Source organism: Plectropomus leopardus, chromosome 8 (genome assembly GCF_008729295.1).
Source record: "Plectropomus leopardus isolate mb chromosome 8, YSFRI_Pleo_2.0, whole genome shotgun sequence".
NCBI classification, from domain to species: Eukaryota; Metazoa; Chordata; class Actinopteri; order Perciformes; family Serranidae; genus Plectropomus; species Plectropomus leopardus.
The window spans coordinates 2,116,309-2,134,376 of record NC_056470.1 but is presented as its reverse complement, the minus strand read 5'-3'; the positions used below and the strand labels follow the sequence as shown (position 1 = coordinate 2,134,376).

General features: G+C 39.4%; 1 protein-coding gene across 1 annotated transcript in view; it reads right to left on the bottom strand.

Moving 5' to 3' along the window:
• Window positions 1–18,068, bottom strand: part of prkcz (protein kinase C, zeta) — a 166,327-nt gene that overhangs the window by 144,526 nt on the left and 3,733 nt on the right. The window contains exons 2-4 of the mRNA XM_042491932.1: window positions 11,089–11,210; window positions 10,617–10,706; window positions 10,179–10,229 (exon numbers count right to left, since the gene is read on the bottom strand). Coding sequence (XP_042347866.1) covers window positions 10,179–10,229; window positions 10,617–10,706; window positions 11,089–11,210 — 263 coding nt within the window. The remainder of the gene's footprint in view (window positions 1–10,178; window positions 10,230–10,616; window positions 10,707–11,088; window positions 11,211–18,068) is intronic.

Below are 18,068 nucleotides of genomic sequence, written 5' to 3'. Positions count from 1 at the left end.
TTCCATGTTGAGTGAAATTTTCACTATCTTTAGAAATTTTGGTTTGAATGCTGGAAAAGCTGACGCTAAACTGGCACCCTGACTTAAACAACATCAATAATGTATGAAAGATGTTGAAAATTTTTATGTTTGTTCAAATATTTCAAATTTTCCACGTCCACGTAAACTGGCATATTTTTTCAGTTGATGTGATAAACATAAGCTAAATGCACCTAGCAAGGTGCAGCTGCAAGGTTGACTAAAATTTCTTTAAAAAATTGTTGTAAATGCTGGATGTTGAGAAGCTGATGCTAAATTGGAGTGCTGGCTTTGAATGTTGAATAATACCAATGATGTATGAAATTTTAGGTTTGTTTTAAACATTTCAAGTTTTACATGTAAACTGGCATATTTCCTCAGTCAACGTGATAAACATTAAGCTAAATGCACCTATCAATCACTAGTGCAGCTTCCATGTTGACTACAATTTTCAGTTTTTCTTATGAAAGTTTGGTGTGAATGCTGGATGTCGAAAAGCTGATGCTAAACTGGCTCGCTGGCTTTAAATATTGAATAATATCAATAATGTATGAAAGACATTATCAGGTTTGTTTTAAGAATTCCACATTTCAACAAACAGTTATGTTTTGTAGTGTCACAAAAATTTCAGAATGGGAAAAACTAGAGAGCTGACAGTAATAATAAAAAAAATAATAATAATTATTTTATTTATAAACCCTTTCCATCAAAGTGCTGTACAGATAATTTAAAACAGATGTTCAGACATTTAACACACAGACTAAACAACTGAGACACATAATAAACTATTTAAAACATTTTAAAACACAAGATTCATATGTAGCAATAAACTAGTGGGTCCTTAACTTTGTTTTAAACACCTCAACAGAACATGCCAGCCTAACGAAGACTGTTCCACAACACTGGTGCACGGAGAGAAAAAGCATGCTCACCAACTGTCTTTTTCCTGACTTTGGGAACTGTCAAAAGAACAGTTCCCTGGGAGCGAAGTGCATGAGACGGTGCATATAAGGTCACCAGATCGCGCAAATAAGCTGGCACAATGCCGTTTACTATTTTATATGTTAACAGGAGCATGAAGTCAGCTCTAACCTGACAAGGCAGCCAATGAAGAGAGGCCAACACAGGGGTAACGTGCTCATATTTACCCGCTCTGGTCAGAATACGAGCTGCAGCATTCTGCACCATCTGCAGGCCTCGAAAACTTTTCTTAGGCAAAGTATCTGACTTCCTCCAGAAATTTCTGGTCTCTGTTTCCATGGGAGTCAATGGAGCAGTTTCTTGGCTCTGCTGTCACTTGCAGGCTTGCAGTGACAAATGTTTAAAGCCCATTTGCTTCCATGGCTCCATTGCATCAAAGATCACACATTTTCCAATGTTTTGGAGCTTAAATTATATATATAGGGGAAAAATTGTTGAAACAGTAGCAAGTTTAGGATACTTTTGAGGAGGATTTTATAGTTCCTCTATCACCAACTCTAACTGAACATTCAACACCACGCACTAATGTTAAAATCTTAGAATGTGTCAAGTTTGAACATTTCATACAATCATTTATATGCAGAAAATTTCCTGTAAATATGTATTTCAAAATTTATGAAAAGTATTAATACTAGAAGTAACACCTACATTTCCAAAAAGAGCTGAACGTTTGATGTTTGAATGAAGGTTCTGCTTTGAAAAATGAAGAACCAGTCAAGTGCCAAAAATGTGATGTCGGAATAATAAGAAAGAACATGAGGATCATAGTTTGTAAATGCTTCCAGCATTCACACCCAATAACTCCCCTACACACAGAAATCGGGCTAACGTGAGCTGAGCTGAATGAGTTAAATTCAATGCAATGGCAATTCAGATTATCAGGCGAATGGCTAATGGCTTTAAATACTTCATTATCTTGAAAGACTCAAAGTTACTAGTCAAAGAAGAAAATCAAAGCTGCAGCAATTTCAAAACACTTGCTGCCTAAAAAAGCTTCATTCGCCCTACAAAAACTTGGTTTAATAATTTAATGGTCTGACAATATAAAAATGAAAATATGGGGTACTCCTGCAATTTACTGTATGCTTCCAAGAAGTTGAGAGAATTAAAGACTGGTCAAAACTGATGCAGCAGAAGCAAGAGTATGCTAATTCTTTGTTCTGCCTATGGCTCTAACTCAAAACAAGAAATCCTACATTTCCCATAATGCAATTTGATAGTGTCAAAATAAACCCTTTCTGTCAAGTATTTCAAACTTCAGTTTGTACACAAAGTTTGCTGTTAAAAATCTATTGTTCTCAAGTCCAAGACAAATAATCCTGATGACATCATTATCTCCAATATTACAAAACCTCTCCAGGACCACAATTACACAGGTGTCTTCACAGGCTAAGTGGTATTAACCATAAAAACTAAAGACATTTTTGCATGTATAACCAAAATTGAAACACATTCACGACTGTGCTGAACCTCGTTTTCTCTCTAAAATAGGGAGGGAAGAAAAGCAAGGGGAAACAACACTTATTTTATTTTTTTTTGTACTCTTTGTTCTTTGAGCCTCTCTGTAGCAAAAAGCACCACAACCAGGTAAGCAATCAGTCCTCTGGAAACCCTCCACAGACAACACACACACACACACACACACACACACACACAGATATATATATCCTGACTGACTGACTGACTGAGATGGCGACACATTTTGGCTTGTCTGTTTGTTGTAGTGTAGTTTACGGTGCATCAAAAGGTTTTGAAGGTCAGTCTTAACTGACATTTGTCATTTGTCATTTTTTATTAAAGCTTATATTGACAATATTTTGTCACATTTTTTTATCTTCACACCATTATCATAGTAATAAAAATTCTAAAAGTAGAAAGGTCTCTGACACAAATGCATTATCCGTCAGGACTATTCAATTTAAGCTAAAGGATTCCAATAGAAGCAGCATGGCAGTGTTCTAATGTGCAATCAGCCGTTATAACAGAAGTGGATGTCACTTAATACAACACATCTGAATCTAAAACCAGTACGAGCCTGATATAATGGCTAAATCATACATGGCCGTAACAATGCAAGCTCTCCCCACAGATATGCACGCCAACACCATGTCTCAGCCTCTGGCAGGTGCAGCCTCTGAGTGGACTGCCAAACAGACAGCCTTCCGGGGCTACAACACAGTGAAGGAAGCCAGACAGTAACAGGCACCAGCCACGCTAGCACAGCTAGCAGGTCACATGCACACAATACCTGCCTGCAATGCGTGACACGACATGAATCAATCACACATTCCCATCATGACGGCAGACACATCTCCAACACACACATACATACAAGCAAGAATCCAGGCAAGGACGTACTCGCCCAAATCCATTGTCTCTGGGTTTGGCATGGGAACACAGACAGATTGATGGAAAGATGGAGGGATGGATGGATGGAAGGAGAGAAGGATGCAGAAATAGATAGCTCACCGGTTTGCCTTCTTCCTTTCTCTCCACCTCTTTCAGCACATTATCCAGGCTAAGTGTGCGTGTGTGTATGTGTGTGTACATGTGTGTGTATGTGTATGTGTGTATGTGTGGCGAGCCGGCAAGGATGCACACTGCTACATCCCCTCCTCTTCCTCTCTCTGACGATCCCTCCCTCTTTCTCTCTCCTCCCTGAGATATATTTGATTATTTCCTCCCTCTCTCCCTCTCTCTCTCTCTCTGCTGACAGCTGATACAGTTGCCTTGCTTTGCTCAAGGCTGTTTAATTCTCTGTTTCTTCCTTCTTGTTATCCTTGATGAAGTCGTATCACCGTTTTTTGTTTTTTTTTTTTTGGCGTGGCAGGCAGAGCCAAAAATAGACGAGTCAAAAAAAAATGGAGCGCCTGCCTTGTATATTAAGAGCTGATATCTGCACAGTACAATGCTCCCCTCTCTCTCTCCCTCTCTCTCTCTCTCCCCCTGTCTTTCACACTGTGTCCCTCGCCCGCCTCTGTGTCTTGTGTGATGCAGCAGCACTGTAGGCTCCTCCCTAGAGAGACAGTGGTGCCACACAGCTGAGAGAAAGAGTGGGGGATGCTGGGAAAAAAAAAAGTGGGTGGCAGAGGGAGAGGGGGGAAGAGGAGGGGGGCAGCAGTGGGTGGATGGGCGGTGCTTGTCAGTGGGTGGTGGTGGTGGTGGTGGGGGGGGGGGTGTCTGCCGGAGAATCCGGTGCAAGGCAGGGCTGCCTGTACTGAGCGCATCATCCAGGATTTCAAAACCTCCTCCCACCCTCTGTCACTCTCTCTCCACACAGAGGGGGGTCTGTTCACTCCTCACACACACACACACACACACACGCACACATGCATGCACGCACACACACACACACACACACACACACACACACACACACACTTCAAGGATTAAAAAAAAAAAGCCAGAAGCAAGCTGCTTTCAAGGGGAGACTTGTCTATTGTTGTCAGCTCTACCTTTTGATCGGGCCTTAAAGGACCTCTGTCAGTTTAAAGCATAGATTTTACATCTATCAGAAAAAAAATAGTCTTTTATTTTAGGAAACATCAATTTATCATAAACATATGGACCATAAACAAGGCCTGAATAGGGTACTAAGAGCATTGCAACCTCTTGTTTTTGAAAAGATTATTAAAATTATTGTACTTTTTCAAAGCACCTTTGAATGGACTTGGATGCTGAAAACTCATGAAAATTGGCACACATGTCAGACGTGGCAAGATTGCAAAGTGTCGCCAGCAGGCTCCATAGCCCCCAAACACACACCAGAGTTGGGATGACGCTACTTTGAAAGTTCATGACTTTTGGTAAGATCATGGCTCCCATCGTTCGGAACATATCTAATATTTTTAGTACAGTTTACGTAACAGGAAGTCAGCCAATTTGGATTTTGCAACCATCTTTGAACCAGTAAATGTGTTTGATTTTGTATCAACTGGGCTTGGGCGTGGCACATCAGCTCTATAGCTCCCCCTAAGTCCTTTTAGCCTTCAAATCCATTTTTGACATCCTCGTTATACTTGTCAACTCATAAAATTTGGCACAACCATCAAAACTTGAAACTTGAAACTTGAAAACGTGAAAATTTCAAAAGTATACAGCAACTGAATTCATGCAAGGTTCATAGCGCCCCCTAACAAATGGCAGGCATTAGTTGAAAGACATCTGCTTAAATATTAAAGAAAGTTGGTTAACACACTGCTTTTGTCATTTCAGACATATTTCGCTTTGGTTCATATTAACTCAGCTCAACAAGAAGGTGGGCATTTTGAATTATGTTCATTTTTCTTGTATTTAAACCAAACCATTTCAAACTCCTGTAAAAGGGTTTATTGGATCCATCTCAAATGATGTAAGCTAAATCTTAAACCTTTAGCAGTATTAAAAAGCAAAGCTTTAGAGTTTCCGTGTGTGTTGCCATGGTGGGCCTGACAATTTGCACATTTCACCATGAAACAGGAAGCTGTTGTAACTCGACTTTACATTTTCCAATCTGCCCCAAATTTCACATGCTTGACAGCAATCTAGACCTGAGGACATCTACATGCTATACAATACAATCTACTTATAACAGGAACTAAGCCTTATAGGGTTCCAACCCATAAAGCTGGTCCTGGTGAGGCCGAGGAAACATTAAAACCAGCGTCTTCCGCCAAGTCTTCTTTTAGTAAATGTCTAGTCTTAGTCTAAGTCTAAGTGTTTAGCACAGATGGTTATTTCTGTTCTGCTTCAGCAGCTTAACCGAAAGCACCCAATCTATGGGGGCAGTCAAAGCAAACCAGGCCTAAATGGCAACGAGGTTTGCGCAGGGCAGCAAAGTGCGCTATTTGTCCGTCTCAGGAGGTAGAAGCAAACTTGCCAAACCTTTTCCTGCCCTCTCCAGGTATCCTCCCAGCATCACATTTCTCCCTATTTCTCCCGATTTAGAGCCCTCGACCTGAAAAAAATTCTAGAGGAAACACTGAAAAATATTGATTTTTTTTTTTTTTTTAAAGGAAAAGGCAATTAGTTGCTCGTTCATTATAAGGGGCCTTAGACTGTCTTATTTTCTCCTCTGTGTATTACCCTTTACCAAAGAAAAAGTAATCTAATGAAAACATTTCCACGTGCATACGCAATTACTTGATTAATTGCAAAAATAATCAGTAGATTACTCGATTTACTGAAATAATTGATAGCTGCAGCCCCAGTCCAGTCACTGTATATTAAGATGGACAAACTCAGAAGCAGGATGGGTTTTCATTTAAACATTAAGATTTGTAATGTTATGGTTTTTTTCACAGAGACTTGACTCAAACTCTCGAACCTGGACTCAGCCATTGTTCCAGAGGGGCTCGCCGTTCGTCAGGACTGGATAATAACATCGCTAGTAGAAAGAGGGAAGGCGTTTGTTTCATGATCAACAACACGTTGGGCTCAGAAGAAGACATCAGTTTTTTAGGCTGTTCTCCTAATCCAGAGAACCTTGTGACTTGATGCCATTCTTATAATCTCTCATGTCAAGCTGATGTACATGAATGTGCAGTACCATCTATACAAATTTATTTGACCTTATTTCTACATTATGTTCTATTTATGTTTTCTACATATGTTTTGCTATTGCTTGCATGATTTTTTTTTTTTTTTTTTTTTTTACAGATATTAACCAATATTTAACAGATATTTAAGGCCCGCTTTCATATTAAACACACTCGTATCATTCTGCACACAAAATGAGCTTTTCAAAATCGGCAATAAAAAATATTATCAATAATGTGATTTTTTACTTTCATTGAGTTAATGTTTTCACCAACATCAGTCCTAATCATAAATATTAAATATGCATTAGTTTTCAGAAATGTAACCCCTTAAATGTCAGATTTTTGTCATGATATCACTATGTCTTTAGATTTAAAAAAAAAGAATTCTTTTCAATATACTACATGCAAGGTAATTTTGTTATCATTATTATTATGATTACAGCCTTGGATATGTCAGTGATTTGCAGCAAAATGATTGGGACAGTGCAAAACAAACATAAAATAGTAAAAATGTCAAATTTCAAGGCAAAAACCCAGAATGACAGCCAGAAATAATACAATGCATGTTTTGTAATGCTTTGATGGCTTCGGGATCAAACATTGCAGTTTGAATGGGTTTCAATGGAGCATTTTTTGCACTTAACTTAATTCTTTTACACACTGTATTGTGGGAGCTGGAAATTCCAAGATTAAACAAAATTACATGAAATGTATGCCATATGCATGAACACAGCCAAACATATCAAAACATAAAGACTTAAAAGCGGGTAAAATGTGCCAAACAGTCCAAACGGTAAACTGAGCATTGTTGGGAGCCTGAGGTCTAAGATTTTCATTGCCATCCTCTGATTCTCTGTAACTGTTGAGCATCCCTCCATCCTCATGTTCACCATCAGCAAGCAAATGAGTTTCCAATTGGAAAAAAACACAGCAGGAAGCCACAGTTATTACTGGTGCATGTAAAACATTAAAAATCAGCCACAAAGCACAGCAAGTAAAGCTTTACACAACACAGACATTTACGCGTGTATGTGTGGGTGTGTGTGTGTGTGTGTGAGAGAGAGAGAGAGAGAGAGAGAGAGAGAGAGAGAGAGAAAGAGAGAGACAGAGGAGAGAGAGAGAGAGAAAGAGAGAGACAGAGGAGAGAAAGAGAGAGAAAGAGAGAGAGAGAAACAGACTGTACATGTGTGTATCCTTCATTACCTACCTATAGAATGATACTCTGTTCTTCACACAGTAAACCAGTAAACTATCTCATCCATCACACACACACACACACACACACACACACACACGCACACACAAACACAGAAACATGCACACACAGGCACACTCAGGAGTGCAGTCCACGCACTGCTGAAACATGCTGTCACAGCAGATAGACAGGGAGGGAGTGCAGCAAACAACATGGGAGTGCATGAGAGAGACGCAGCAGAGCAGCAGTGACTACAATGACTGGTCAAATTTACAAAACTGAACTGATAAAGTTAAAGACCTATCCGCAAGCTTTGTGACAAAGAGCTTGTCATGTACAAAAAGGTAAAAAAAAACAAAATGTTTCTGTGGTGGAAATGGAGCTGTTCAGCATGTTGCCAGTCCAGCTTCTGTTGTGCTGGGATAGATAGATATTTTCATAAGTATTATAACCGTATGGATAGTGTGTGTAAATGAAATATGGTAAACTTCTCCTGCTTCTTCATATTTGTACTCGTCACCTCCACAGACACAAAGGCTGTGTCCGAAATCATTCGCTCGCCCATCGCTCCTTACTCACTATCTAGGGAATTCTATATGGAGGACTATTTAAAGAGCTCATAGGCAACATGAAATAAGACAAGGTCAAAATTAGTGTAAAGCTGGACCGCGTACAAAACGCTAGAGAGCTTTCAATTTGAAAGCAGGAATTTGAAACAGTGTGGTTAGCATACAACAAGCCAAGGACTTTTGTTTGCCTTGACTTTCGCTTACAGTGCTGGCCTCATTGTGGCACAGCCCAAAAATTAATAAACACATGTAGAACTGAGTTAGCCACTTGTAAACAACCACCTTTTTAAGACACATAAAGGCTTCAGAGTTCATGAGTGAAGTATTTACCAATGTATTTTATGTCATAGAACAAAATGTGAAAGTATCTCCAGCTTGTGTTAACCACAGACCTTATCTCAGGCGCCAAACCAAAAACCCATAAAAAAAAAAGCACTGACTTTAAGACAAGGTAACCAGGAGTCCTGAAATGCTAGTGCATTTCCATGTTTTAGAACTTATTCCTGGGACACAGTTTATGACCAGAAAGTAGGTGCCATACTGTTTCCTGTATAGTGAAAAAAAAGGTAAAACTAGGCATATTAAAAATTAATCAAGACTCTAATACTATGTTATCTATTTCTCAGCTGAAATCTTCTCAGGGAACGTATTTCAACTTACTATTTAACTGTAATATAAGATTGTTTATCACTGCCTGACTGCAATATTGTTTTTCAGACAAGTTTGCATATGGTCACCCACCAGCGAAAGCATTTATTGGTCCGGTGCAGCTGTGCATTCTGGCACTTGTAGAGCAAAAGCGAATGCCACAGTCCTTTTTTCTCTGGTCATGTAGAGTTGCAGTCTCAACAATAAACACATATTCAACCAATGCCTGTGAAATCTTGAGACTGACCTCAAAATTCCTCTAATGACCACAACTTGTTTTCCACAAATTTGATTAATCATAGCAGTTTTCTATGAGTTTCACGATCATAATCATCCCCCACATAACGTCACCAGACTCACTTCCTTGTTTCAAGTTGGGGAGATGCACACATGTGCAACGCCAGCATCTCACATTAACCAACAAAAAATAGTGCTCCTGATATTCAGGATGAAAGTGGGGCTAATTTTTTTTTGTGCAAAATGTTGTGGTGGATTAAAACCAACAAGTTTAACAAACACTTTTCTCCCACAAACACACCCGCAAAATGGCTGAAACATTTTGCATTTGCAAAGAATAAAGGCCTCAAACACTGCAATAAAAAGTTTTTAGAAGAGCTGCTGTGAAATCAAGCATTTTAGGCCAAAATGATCCAAAAACCAAAGCCTGGGGGGACTGGCTAATTGTGGCAATAATAGCAGCCCCACTTTGTCCCTCTAACATACTGCGTTATCATTACATTCAAGTCATTAAGCTATCAAGCTTGTAGCACCAATTTCATAAGTACTGGAAGCCTAGTTTTATAAAAAGCAGTGAATAGCTCTTTAGAAGGCAGCAGTGAGCCAAAAACAGAGTTCTCTAACTAGTGTGACACACTTTATGACCACACGAGTGTGTGGGTGTTGTCACCATAACAACTAACAGCAATCGCAGATTTCTGTTTCACTAGTCAAATGACCACAGCAAACAGTTCAATGTCCCATCCATTCACTCCATCACTGCCTGTTACTGAGCTGACAGGACGTACAACTGAGTCTTACAGAGCTACAGAGGTCTAACATCTGTCAGATGAGTCCAGAGAGATCCACAGAGCTCTAACCCACCTCCACTATGTACTTACACCAAAGCCAGGTGCCCAGTACATCCATTCTTAACCTAGTTTAACAGTGCTGGTCAGAGGGCAGGGGATCTCACTGTCACTGGGAGTCACAGAGGGAGACAGAGGGTGAAAGCAGAGCTGATTTACTCACTGTCCTCTCCGGGGCAGGGCAGGCCAGGCCTCTCCGGGATGCTGGGGAACACTGCAAGAGACAAAACATTTAAGGAAACTGACAAATTCCATCTGTCGGTTTTCTGCTGCTGTCACCAAGCAGAGGTGTGAGAAAAATATGTACAGGTCATCAAAATGAAAACTCTAACCCTCAGCTATATGAAATCCAGATGATGAACACCCTCACTTTATATTAACCAAAATATCTACACACAAAGAAAACCCTGAATAAACGGCTGAATCAAGTTTGTGTGCCTTGTCAGTCCCTAAATGTTACAATGATTGCTAATGTATGCACTTTTCAGTGCTGTTAAAACTCTCTTAAACTGGTCCAGTTTAAGAGAGGCAAATAGTAAAAAAAATCATTAGTATTCTATAAATAGTGCAAAAATTAAATTAAAATTATGAGCTCACTCACCATGTAGCAGTAGTCCAGATCTTTTGGTTCGGCTGTAAATACGAAATGCTTCCTCCAGCTCCATCTGGGATGAGATGGTACAAGGGTCCCCTACACATACAAACACACAAAATCCATATATAAATATATATTTAATATCTGATTATATAAACCCCATCCTAACCCTTGTAAAAAATCAAATTAAAAATAAACATAAGCCTCACTCCATGTATTCGCAGTGCATTAGACATTGTTGGTCATAAAGCACATCTGTAGACTGTGGACAGCTGGATGAGTATTTCAATGATTCAGGCACTCCAGTGTGCAGTGTGATGCGGCAGCGGCAGTGTGTGATGAATTTGGAGTTTCTGGCCCATGTGCTTCATTTTTGAGGCAGTGTTTAGCAGCAGAGTAAAAGAACACAGCAGGTGCCTTCAGGACAAGACAGAGTACACAGAGTGATGTACAGCATTTGACCATGAGGCACACCCACCTTCATCATCGATCCACTTGAGCGTGATGGGCTGCTGCTTGGCAACGCTGCACATCGTTCTCACCTCCTCGCGTAACTCCAAAAAGGTTACCGTGGCTGCCAAGTCTGTGATCAGCATGTCCCTAAATGCACACACAGAGAGAGAGAGAGAGATAGAGAGAGAGAGAGAGAGAGAGAGAGAGATAAAATGTCAAGATTGAGTCACTTTGTCTAAGTGCTCCAGAGATCAAGAGATCCCTCAGGAGGTTCCAAAGAGTCAACAATAAAATAAAGAATTCATTGTCTATTATTTAATTTAAAATAAAGCTCTACTATGGTCTGATATTGCAGACTCACTCTTGAGCTATTAGTTAATCAGTTTAGCTGTAATTGGATAAGGAATTCACAAGTCACTTGGGCGTGCAGACAAGTTTGACAGGATGCAGGAAATTCTTTGCTGAGTTTGTAGCAGAGTTAATGACACACTGAGTGCAGAACAATGTGATTCACTTGGCACGTCTGCTGTGTGTGTGTGTGTGTGTGTGTTGGCTCAGGTCAGTCTCAGCTGGTTACCAGCTTGCACTGATGTGAACCGGCACATTCAGAGAGATGATGCAGGTGTTAAATGGAGCCAAACAGAATTTTATGAAGGTTTATTCTAGCGCTTGGATATAGTAGTTTGACAAAATGATCCAGTCAAGTGGCCAGAAGAAAATGTTGGCACTGTACATTTCTGCAAACCACAAACATGTTGCATTTGCATGTTTCACGGGTATCTTATCCTTCAGTGGTGTAGTATATGAGCTGACTTTTTTGTCAGCTGCCATGTTGTGCTAGTGATGTCATTTGGAGCCAGAGTCTGTGCTGTAGCACTCTTCGTTGTGGGGGTGCCAAAACACTTGATAGACCAACCAGGAGCAGCCCCATTAAATATGAGCGCACGGATTGGCTGACACAGTTGTTAATCATGGCGGAAAATCCCCTTTTTGTAGAACTAAATAACTCATTAAAAACAAAATTATCATAAAAAATGATCACTTGAACAAACATCAGGGTGATGAGAACTACCTTCAGTGACAGAAACCATCTTTGGGAGAAATTTATTTGGCGTGCACTTTGAGTTTTTAGTTTGGCCAATGTCCCTTTCACTAACATGGAGGGGGCGGGCTTTATGACCTATACTGCAGACAGACACCAGGGGGCGATCCAGATTGAAAAATTACACTTTACACACAAGAATTAGCAGTGATGTGTGTGCAGCATCTTCTTTACTACCAAACTTGGGTGTTTTGAGCAACCCATCACTGTTTTTAAAGCAGCTTTTTAAGTTTTTTAAGTGTTTTGTAGCAAGCCATTAGTTTTTCAAGCCATTAGTTTTTCAAGCGTCTTTTTAGGGACCACTCATGGGTGTTTTGTGGCAACCTGTCACTTCTTCTCCAGCGTTTTTTTAGCCTTCAAATGTGGGCATTTTGTTGCTACTAGGGATGGGTATTGTCAAGAACCTCACAACTCAATTCAATTTTGAATCTTTGGGCCACGTTTCGATTCGACTTCAATTCGATTTGATATTGATCCAGTTGCTTCAATATCTATTCAGTTATGCATGTTGATGTCAGAAATACCCAGATATTCATTAGAATAACTTCTAACATGTGTTCAATAAAGCGTGCATTATCTGTATAGATTTAGAACAAACTGACACCAAAACTTATTATACCATTACATTATTCTTTATTAAATAAAACTTAAAACAAAAAAAATTAAAGTACAGAAAAGTGCACATTTTTGCCTGAGCTGGACTTAACTAAAGTAATAAACATTTATGCAGGATTTGTAAACCTGCATTTGTGTGTGAGCCACAGCAACAGGTTTCAAAACATCTGTGTGGTGTTGGCTCAAATGGTTACGTAGGTTCGTCCTATTGTTGCAGTGTTTTAACACTGTCTCACGAGGTTCACACACGACGTAACTGCTATCAACTTTGTGTATCTAAATGTCGTCTTTAATGTTGTCTGCGCTGATCTTACCGCACTGCTACCTCGCACAACTGTCAACATTTTAATGAATAAACAACAGATGTTTGGGGGTCAAGCAGGGCCTCTGAACAACGTCAATCACACTCTGGTCGCACTCACACTGCCCCCATGGGAGCGAGGCGTCATTACAATGGAAATAATCGATTTTAGGATTTTATGAATCTATATTGAATTGGCAAAAAACATATGGCAATGCACTGATGAATCGATTTTTTTACCCAGCCCTAGTTGCTACACGTCACTATTTGTTCCAGCGGCTAATTGGGCAACAAACATGGGTGTTTTGTTGCAACCCATGGTCAGGATTGGTTTCTAACCAAGACAATGCTGCTTTTTCAGCAGGGATTATGCCACCAAAATAAGGTGTTGTAAGCCAAAACATGATCTTTTCATAAGTATAATCAAGTGGTTTTTGTGCCTGAACCTCACCACACTTTAGCCACAGCAGATTATAACATATCCACAACATAATAACTTGCAAATTTGTTTGTCCGTACAGGAATGAATAATCTTAACAGAGATGGTGTTTGCACCATCAGATGATGAAGACAGTGGACAGTAGACAGTGGACTCTGTCTTCTGCTTCTCTGGAGATTATACATGTAAAAGAAAGCCTGGAGGTGTAAAATGTTTTCCAGGCAGATGTGGTCGGATCCAGTAATTTTGGAGACTGATCCATATCCAGGATTCAAAGTGAGAACATCTCAGCCTGTGCTACCACAATTTGGACCATTCTTCATTGGAATCTGCCTCTTACAAGTTCCTCAACACGGAGGAAATCATTACACCTGTAATTTCATATTCTCTGTCTTCACACTGTTTGATTGATCTTCTTATGTGACAGTTTTAAGTATGAAGACAACACATGGGTTTGCCAAATTTGGCTTAACTATTAAATAAAGTTTTGCAGTCTAGCTTGTGGTCACAGTATGTTGTGATGTTGCAATCGCAAAAGTTAACTCAAATTCAACCAATCCCTGTAAAATCTGGAGATTGTGACCTTTAAATTTTCTCTAATCACCACGTTTTCCGCAAAACTGACCAATCATAGTCGTTTCTTATGAGTTTCACCAATCATAGCAATCTTCCACATAATGTCACTAGACTCACTTTCTTGTTTCAAGTTGGAAAGATGTAGACATGTGCAACACAAGCGTCTCACATTTACCAACAAAAAATACTGCTAAAGAAAGTGCCAAGTAATTCCTTAATTTTCAGCACAAAAGTAGAGCGCGAAAGCAGAGCAAAACTTTTTTGCACAATGTTGCGATGAAACACAACGGCCAAGTTTAACAAATATTTTTCTCCCACAAACAGACGGAAAAATGGCTGAAGCATTTTGCATTTGCAAAAAAAAAAAAGCCTTAACACTGAAATATGAATTGCAAGTTTTTCGAAAAGCTGCTGTCAGGCATTTAAGCCCAAAACCATTAAAACAACAGAGCCCGGAAAATCTTAGGGAGGGACTGGCTATCATGGCAATAATGGCAGCCTCACTTTGTGCCTCAAACATATTGCATTATCATTACATTCAAGTCATTATGCTAAGCATCCATTTTTGAAAGAAGAAAACCCAAAAAAAGGTCTTTAACCACATTTACCTCTGCTGTGAAAGTAACACCAGAATACTCAAAGATCCCTCTTACCATCCTAATATAAATATTCAGTCACATATCAATATTCAGTATTCAGTAAAAAAAAATAATAATAGAAAGAAAAACTTGAATTCAAGTAGTCTAAAATGGCAGAAGGGTGCCTTCTTGCTTTCTATGGGATACAAGAGAAAAAACAAGTTAGTGTTGTAAATTAACAAATATTGGTTAACATCCTACAAACAGAGCAAAGACACGTGATATTTCTGCCTGTCATCTTGTTTGGACACAGTGTGCAAACTTTGAAATGAAATTAAAATATTTCTAATCGTGCAGCAGATGGAATATCTCTCATCCAGATGGTGAGTCTGAGGATACTGGAAATACTTTCAGAACATCCATAAGTGGTTTTAATAGCCTGGAAGAGATTTGTGTATAATCACATGACATGAGAGGCACATACTAGAGTTCGGAACAACTACAGTAGGAGTACAGATTATTATGGTTGTTTTAGTAATACTACTGTAGAAATCTTAATAATGTAGAAATACTGATAAAGTAGTAGCTGCAGCCCTCAGTTTGCACCATAAGGGCAGGATCAGCATATCTTAGCTAGTGCTGGACATTGTCTGAAAATTTGTAGCACTTGTTCTGATCCAATACTGGAGTTTCGGTACACAGTGAACGTCCTGCAGAGATTGTACAAACTAAAAACAAAACCAATCATTGAAAATTCGTTTTGAACAGTTAAATCCGAATGAACTGGCAAAAATCTGAGTCAGGTACAGCCTTACATTCAAGATGTATGTGTAGATTCTGTTCTTACCTAACAACTAATCCTAGAAAACATTGGTGAATTTTAGAATCTTGGTGAAAACTGCAATAAGTATGTTTTAAGAAGAAATTTTCAGTATAGTTGGTGAATGAGGGCCAAAGATTACAACAAGGCAGAGGGCTTTACTATTCAAAATCATCAACAGACTTTGTGCTAATTTGAATACTAAGGCTGTAAATGAGGCAGCGGGGACATACATGGATCTATTTGTTTACCATCTGCTGAAATAAAACAGTGTAGTTAGTACAAAGTGGCTGATTTTTGTTACTGGCCTTTAAATACCATTCTCAGTGGACCGCTTTTTTTAAATAAGGGTATACATGTTCTGTTTCAACACCAGCCCTCATTGCTGTGATGCGGGCTGAGTATGATATTGTGGATATTGGGATACACAACAGTGCAGTTGCTCAGAATCAGAGGCTTCAGTGACCGGGCCCATGTGAGTGTGTCTGACACAAGTGTGTGTGGCCAAGTGTTTATGGCGGCTGTTTTTTGGACTCTGACAAGGTGGAGCAGAGACAGCTTGCTTCCCAGCAGGCATTGCTCCACACAGTCAACACCCACACAAGTCGATGTGGAATGATGTCACCCACACTCACACATTTGCAGAGTATCATTATAAATATATATATACACACATACATATTACTATAGATATTTGTCTAGTTATTAAATCAAATCTGGTTGTCTTAACTCTGACTCTGACACAAATATGATGTCTATATGGGTATGGTTAGTAATATTGCATATTTACATTTTATCCCTTGAAAGTGTCTTACTGTGTTTGTTATATTTCATGATATTTAATTTCTTCTACACTAACCTAAATCTTAATAATGCTATTTTAGGCATACTTAGGACAATGCTTTCTACTCTCTGGGTTTTTAAAAAATCAAATACGTGGAGGCCAAATGCACATGTAGCAAGCAACCACTCCAACTGTACATGACCATTGCACTGTTTGCTGAGTGCATAAACTCAAGAGTGCTCGGCACACTAAGGGATTGGTCATGTACGAGATCAACATGTTGACCTTTGATCCCTCTAATCAAAGGTTTCCTGTCACATCTCACTCATATACTGCACAAGGATCACTGTGTGTTGATTCCATGGTAACGCACACTGTGTCACTGGGTTTCTACCTACTGCAACAAATTCCACTTTTTGAATTCCTCATTCCGGGAAACTCCATCAAACTTAATGGCAGTCTTTAACCAACAGAATTTGTGGCCGAAGACATCTATGTGCATGAAACAAAGCCAGCCATTAGTCTGCTCCCAACAGGGCAAACAGCTCTGTTGCAGTTGTTGCTGATATTTATCTACTAACCTACTAATCTGTGACTGTGTGAAATGATAACACTGCCCCAGAGGACTGATTATTAGTTAGACTAAAAGGAATATTTTGAAATATTTATGTCAGTATGGATGGTCAGAATAAGCTCTGAGACCTGATAGACTGCGGCAATAAGCTCACACCGAAACGTCATGTATCAACACATCATTTGTATATTTAGGCTTATCAGTGTTGTCATGAACTTGGAACTTCTAAACTCAACACAATACCTTGAAAAATACCGATATTCAACACCATTTTGATACCGTGGGGATACCACCAAAGGCATTGTTTTTTTTTTGTTAGTTTGTTTTGCTTTTTTAAATTGTATTATTATTAAAGATAAATATAACAGACAAATATAATAAGGCTGCAATATGATGACAACAACTTTTCTTTCCTTGGTTATTAGCATAAAAGAGCTACATTACTACGGAAAGCATTTCAAAAAAGAGAGAGAAAAAGCGCAGCTGTAAACAGTGTATTGATGCTGCAGAAAATTAGTACTAAGGCCATCTCAAATAGGGATGTCATTGGTTAACTGGTAACCGTTAACTGGTTAAGCACTAAGAATTTATATGATTGGGTCACGTGGAGGTCTATAGATTGACATTGCTTCTCTTTTGTTTACTTAACTGCGCAACAACCATGTCTGGTAGCGGTGCTGCAATTACCACGAGTAACACCATCCTGATCCAAAAGTGTGGCTTTAAAAACCTTGCGGTTGTAAAACCCCTTTAGCATTGTTGACTCCTTTATCACTGTTAGCAGTTTTAGCACAGCCAATGGTGCTAACATAGTTAAAAATGCTAAAAGGGTTATGCAGCTCAAAATGAAGCCACTTTTTCACCAGGGCAGCCTAAAGGGGAAGACTTGAGGGTAGGCGCACTGTTTTCGCAAGAATGCAATTTGCGGTCGCCTGGTGGCTCAGTGGATAGAGCAGGCACCCCATGTATAGAGGCCATGGCTGCAGGTTCAAATCCAGCCTCAGTCCTTTGCTTCATGTCACACCCTCTCTCTCACCCCCCCTTTCATACTTGTGCTGTGATATCAAGTGTAGACCGGACATTGGGTAATGGTCATGTTTTCACATGTTACATGGCTGTCCAGCTGTCTGTCAGCCAAAAGAAATGAAATAAAAGTAGAAACATTTACATCCCAAAACATAACAGTTTCACCACCTCTAAGTGGATAGTTCTTTGA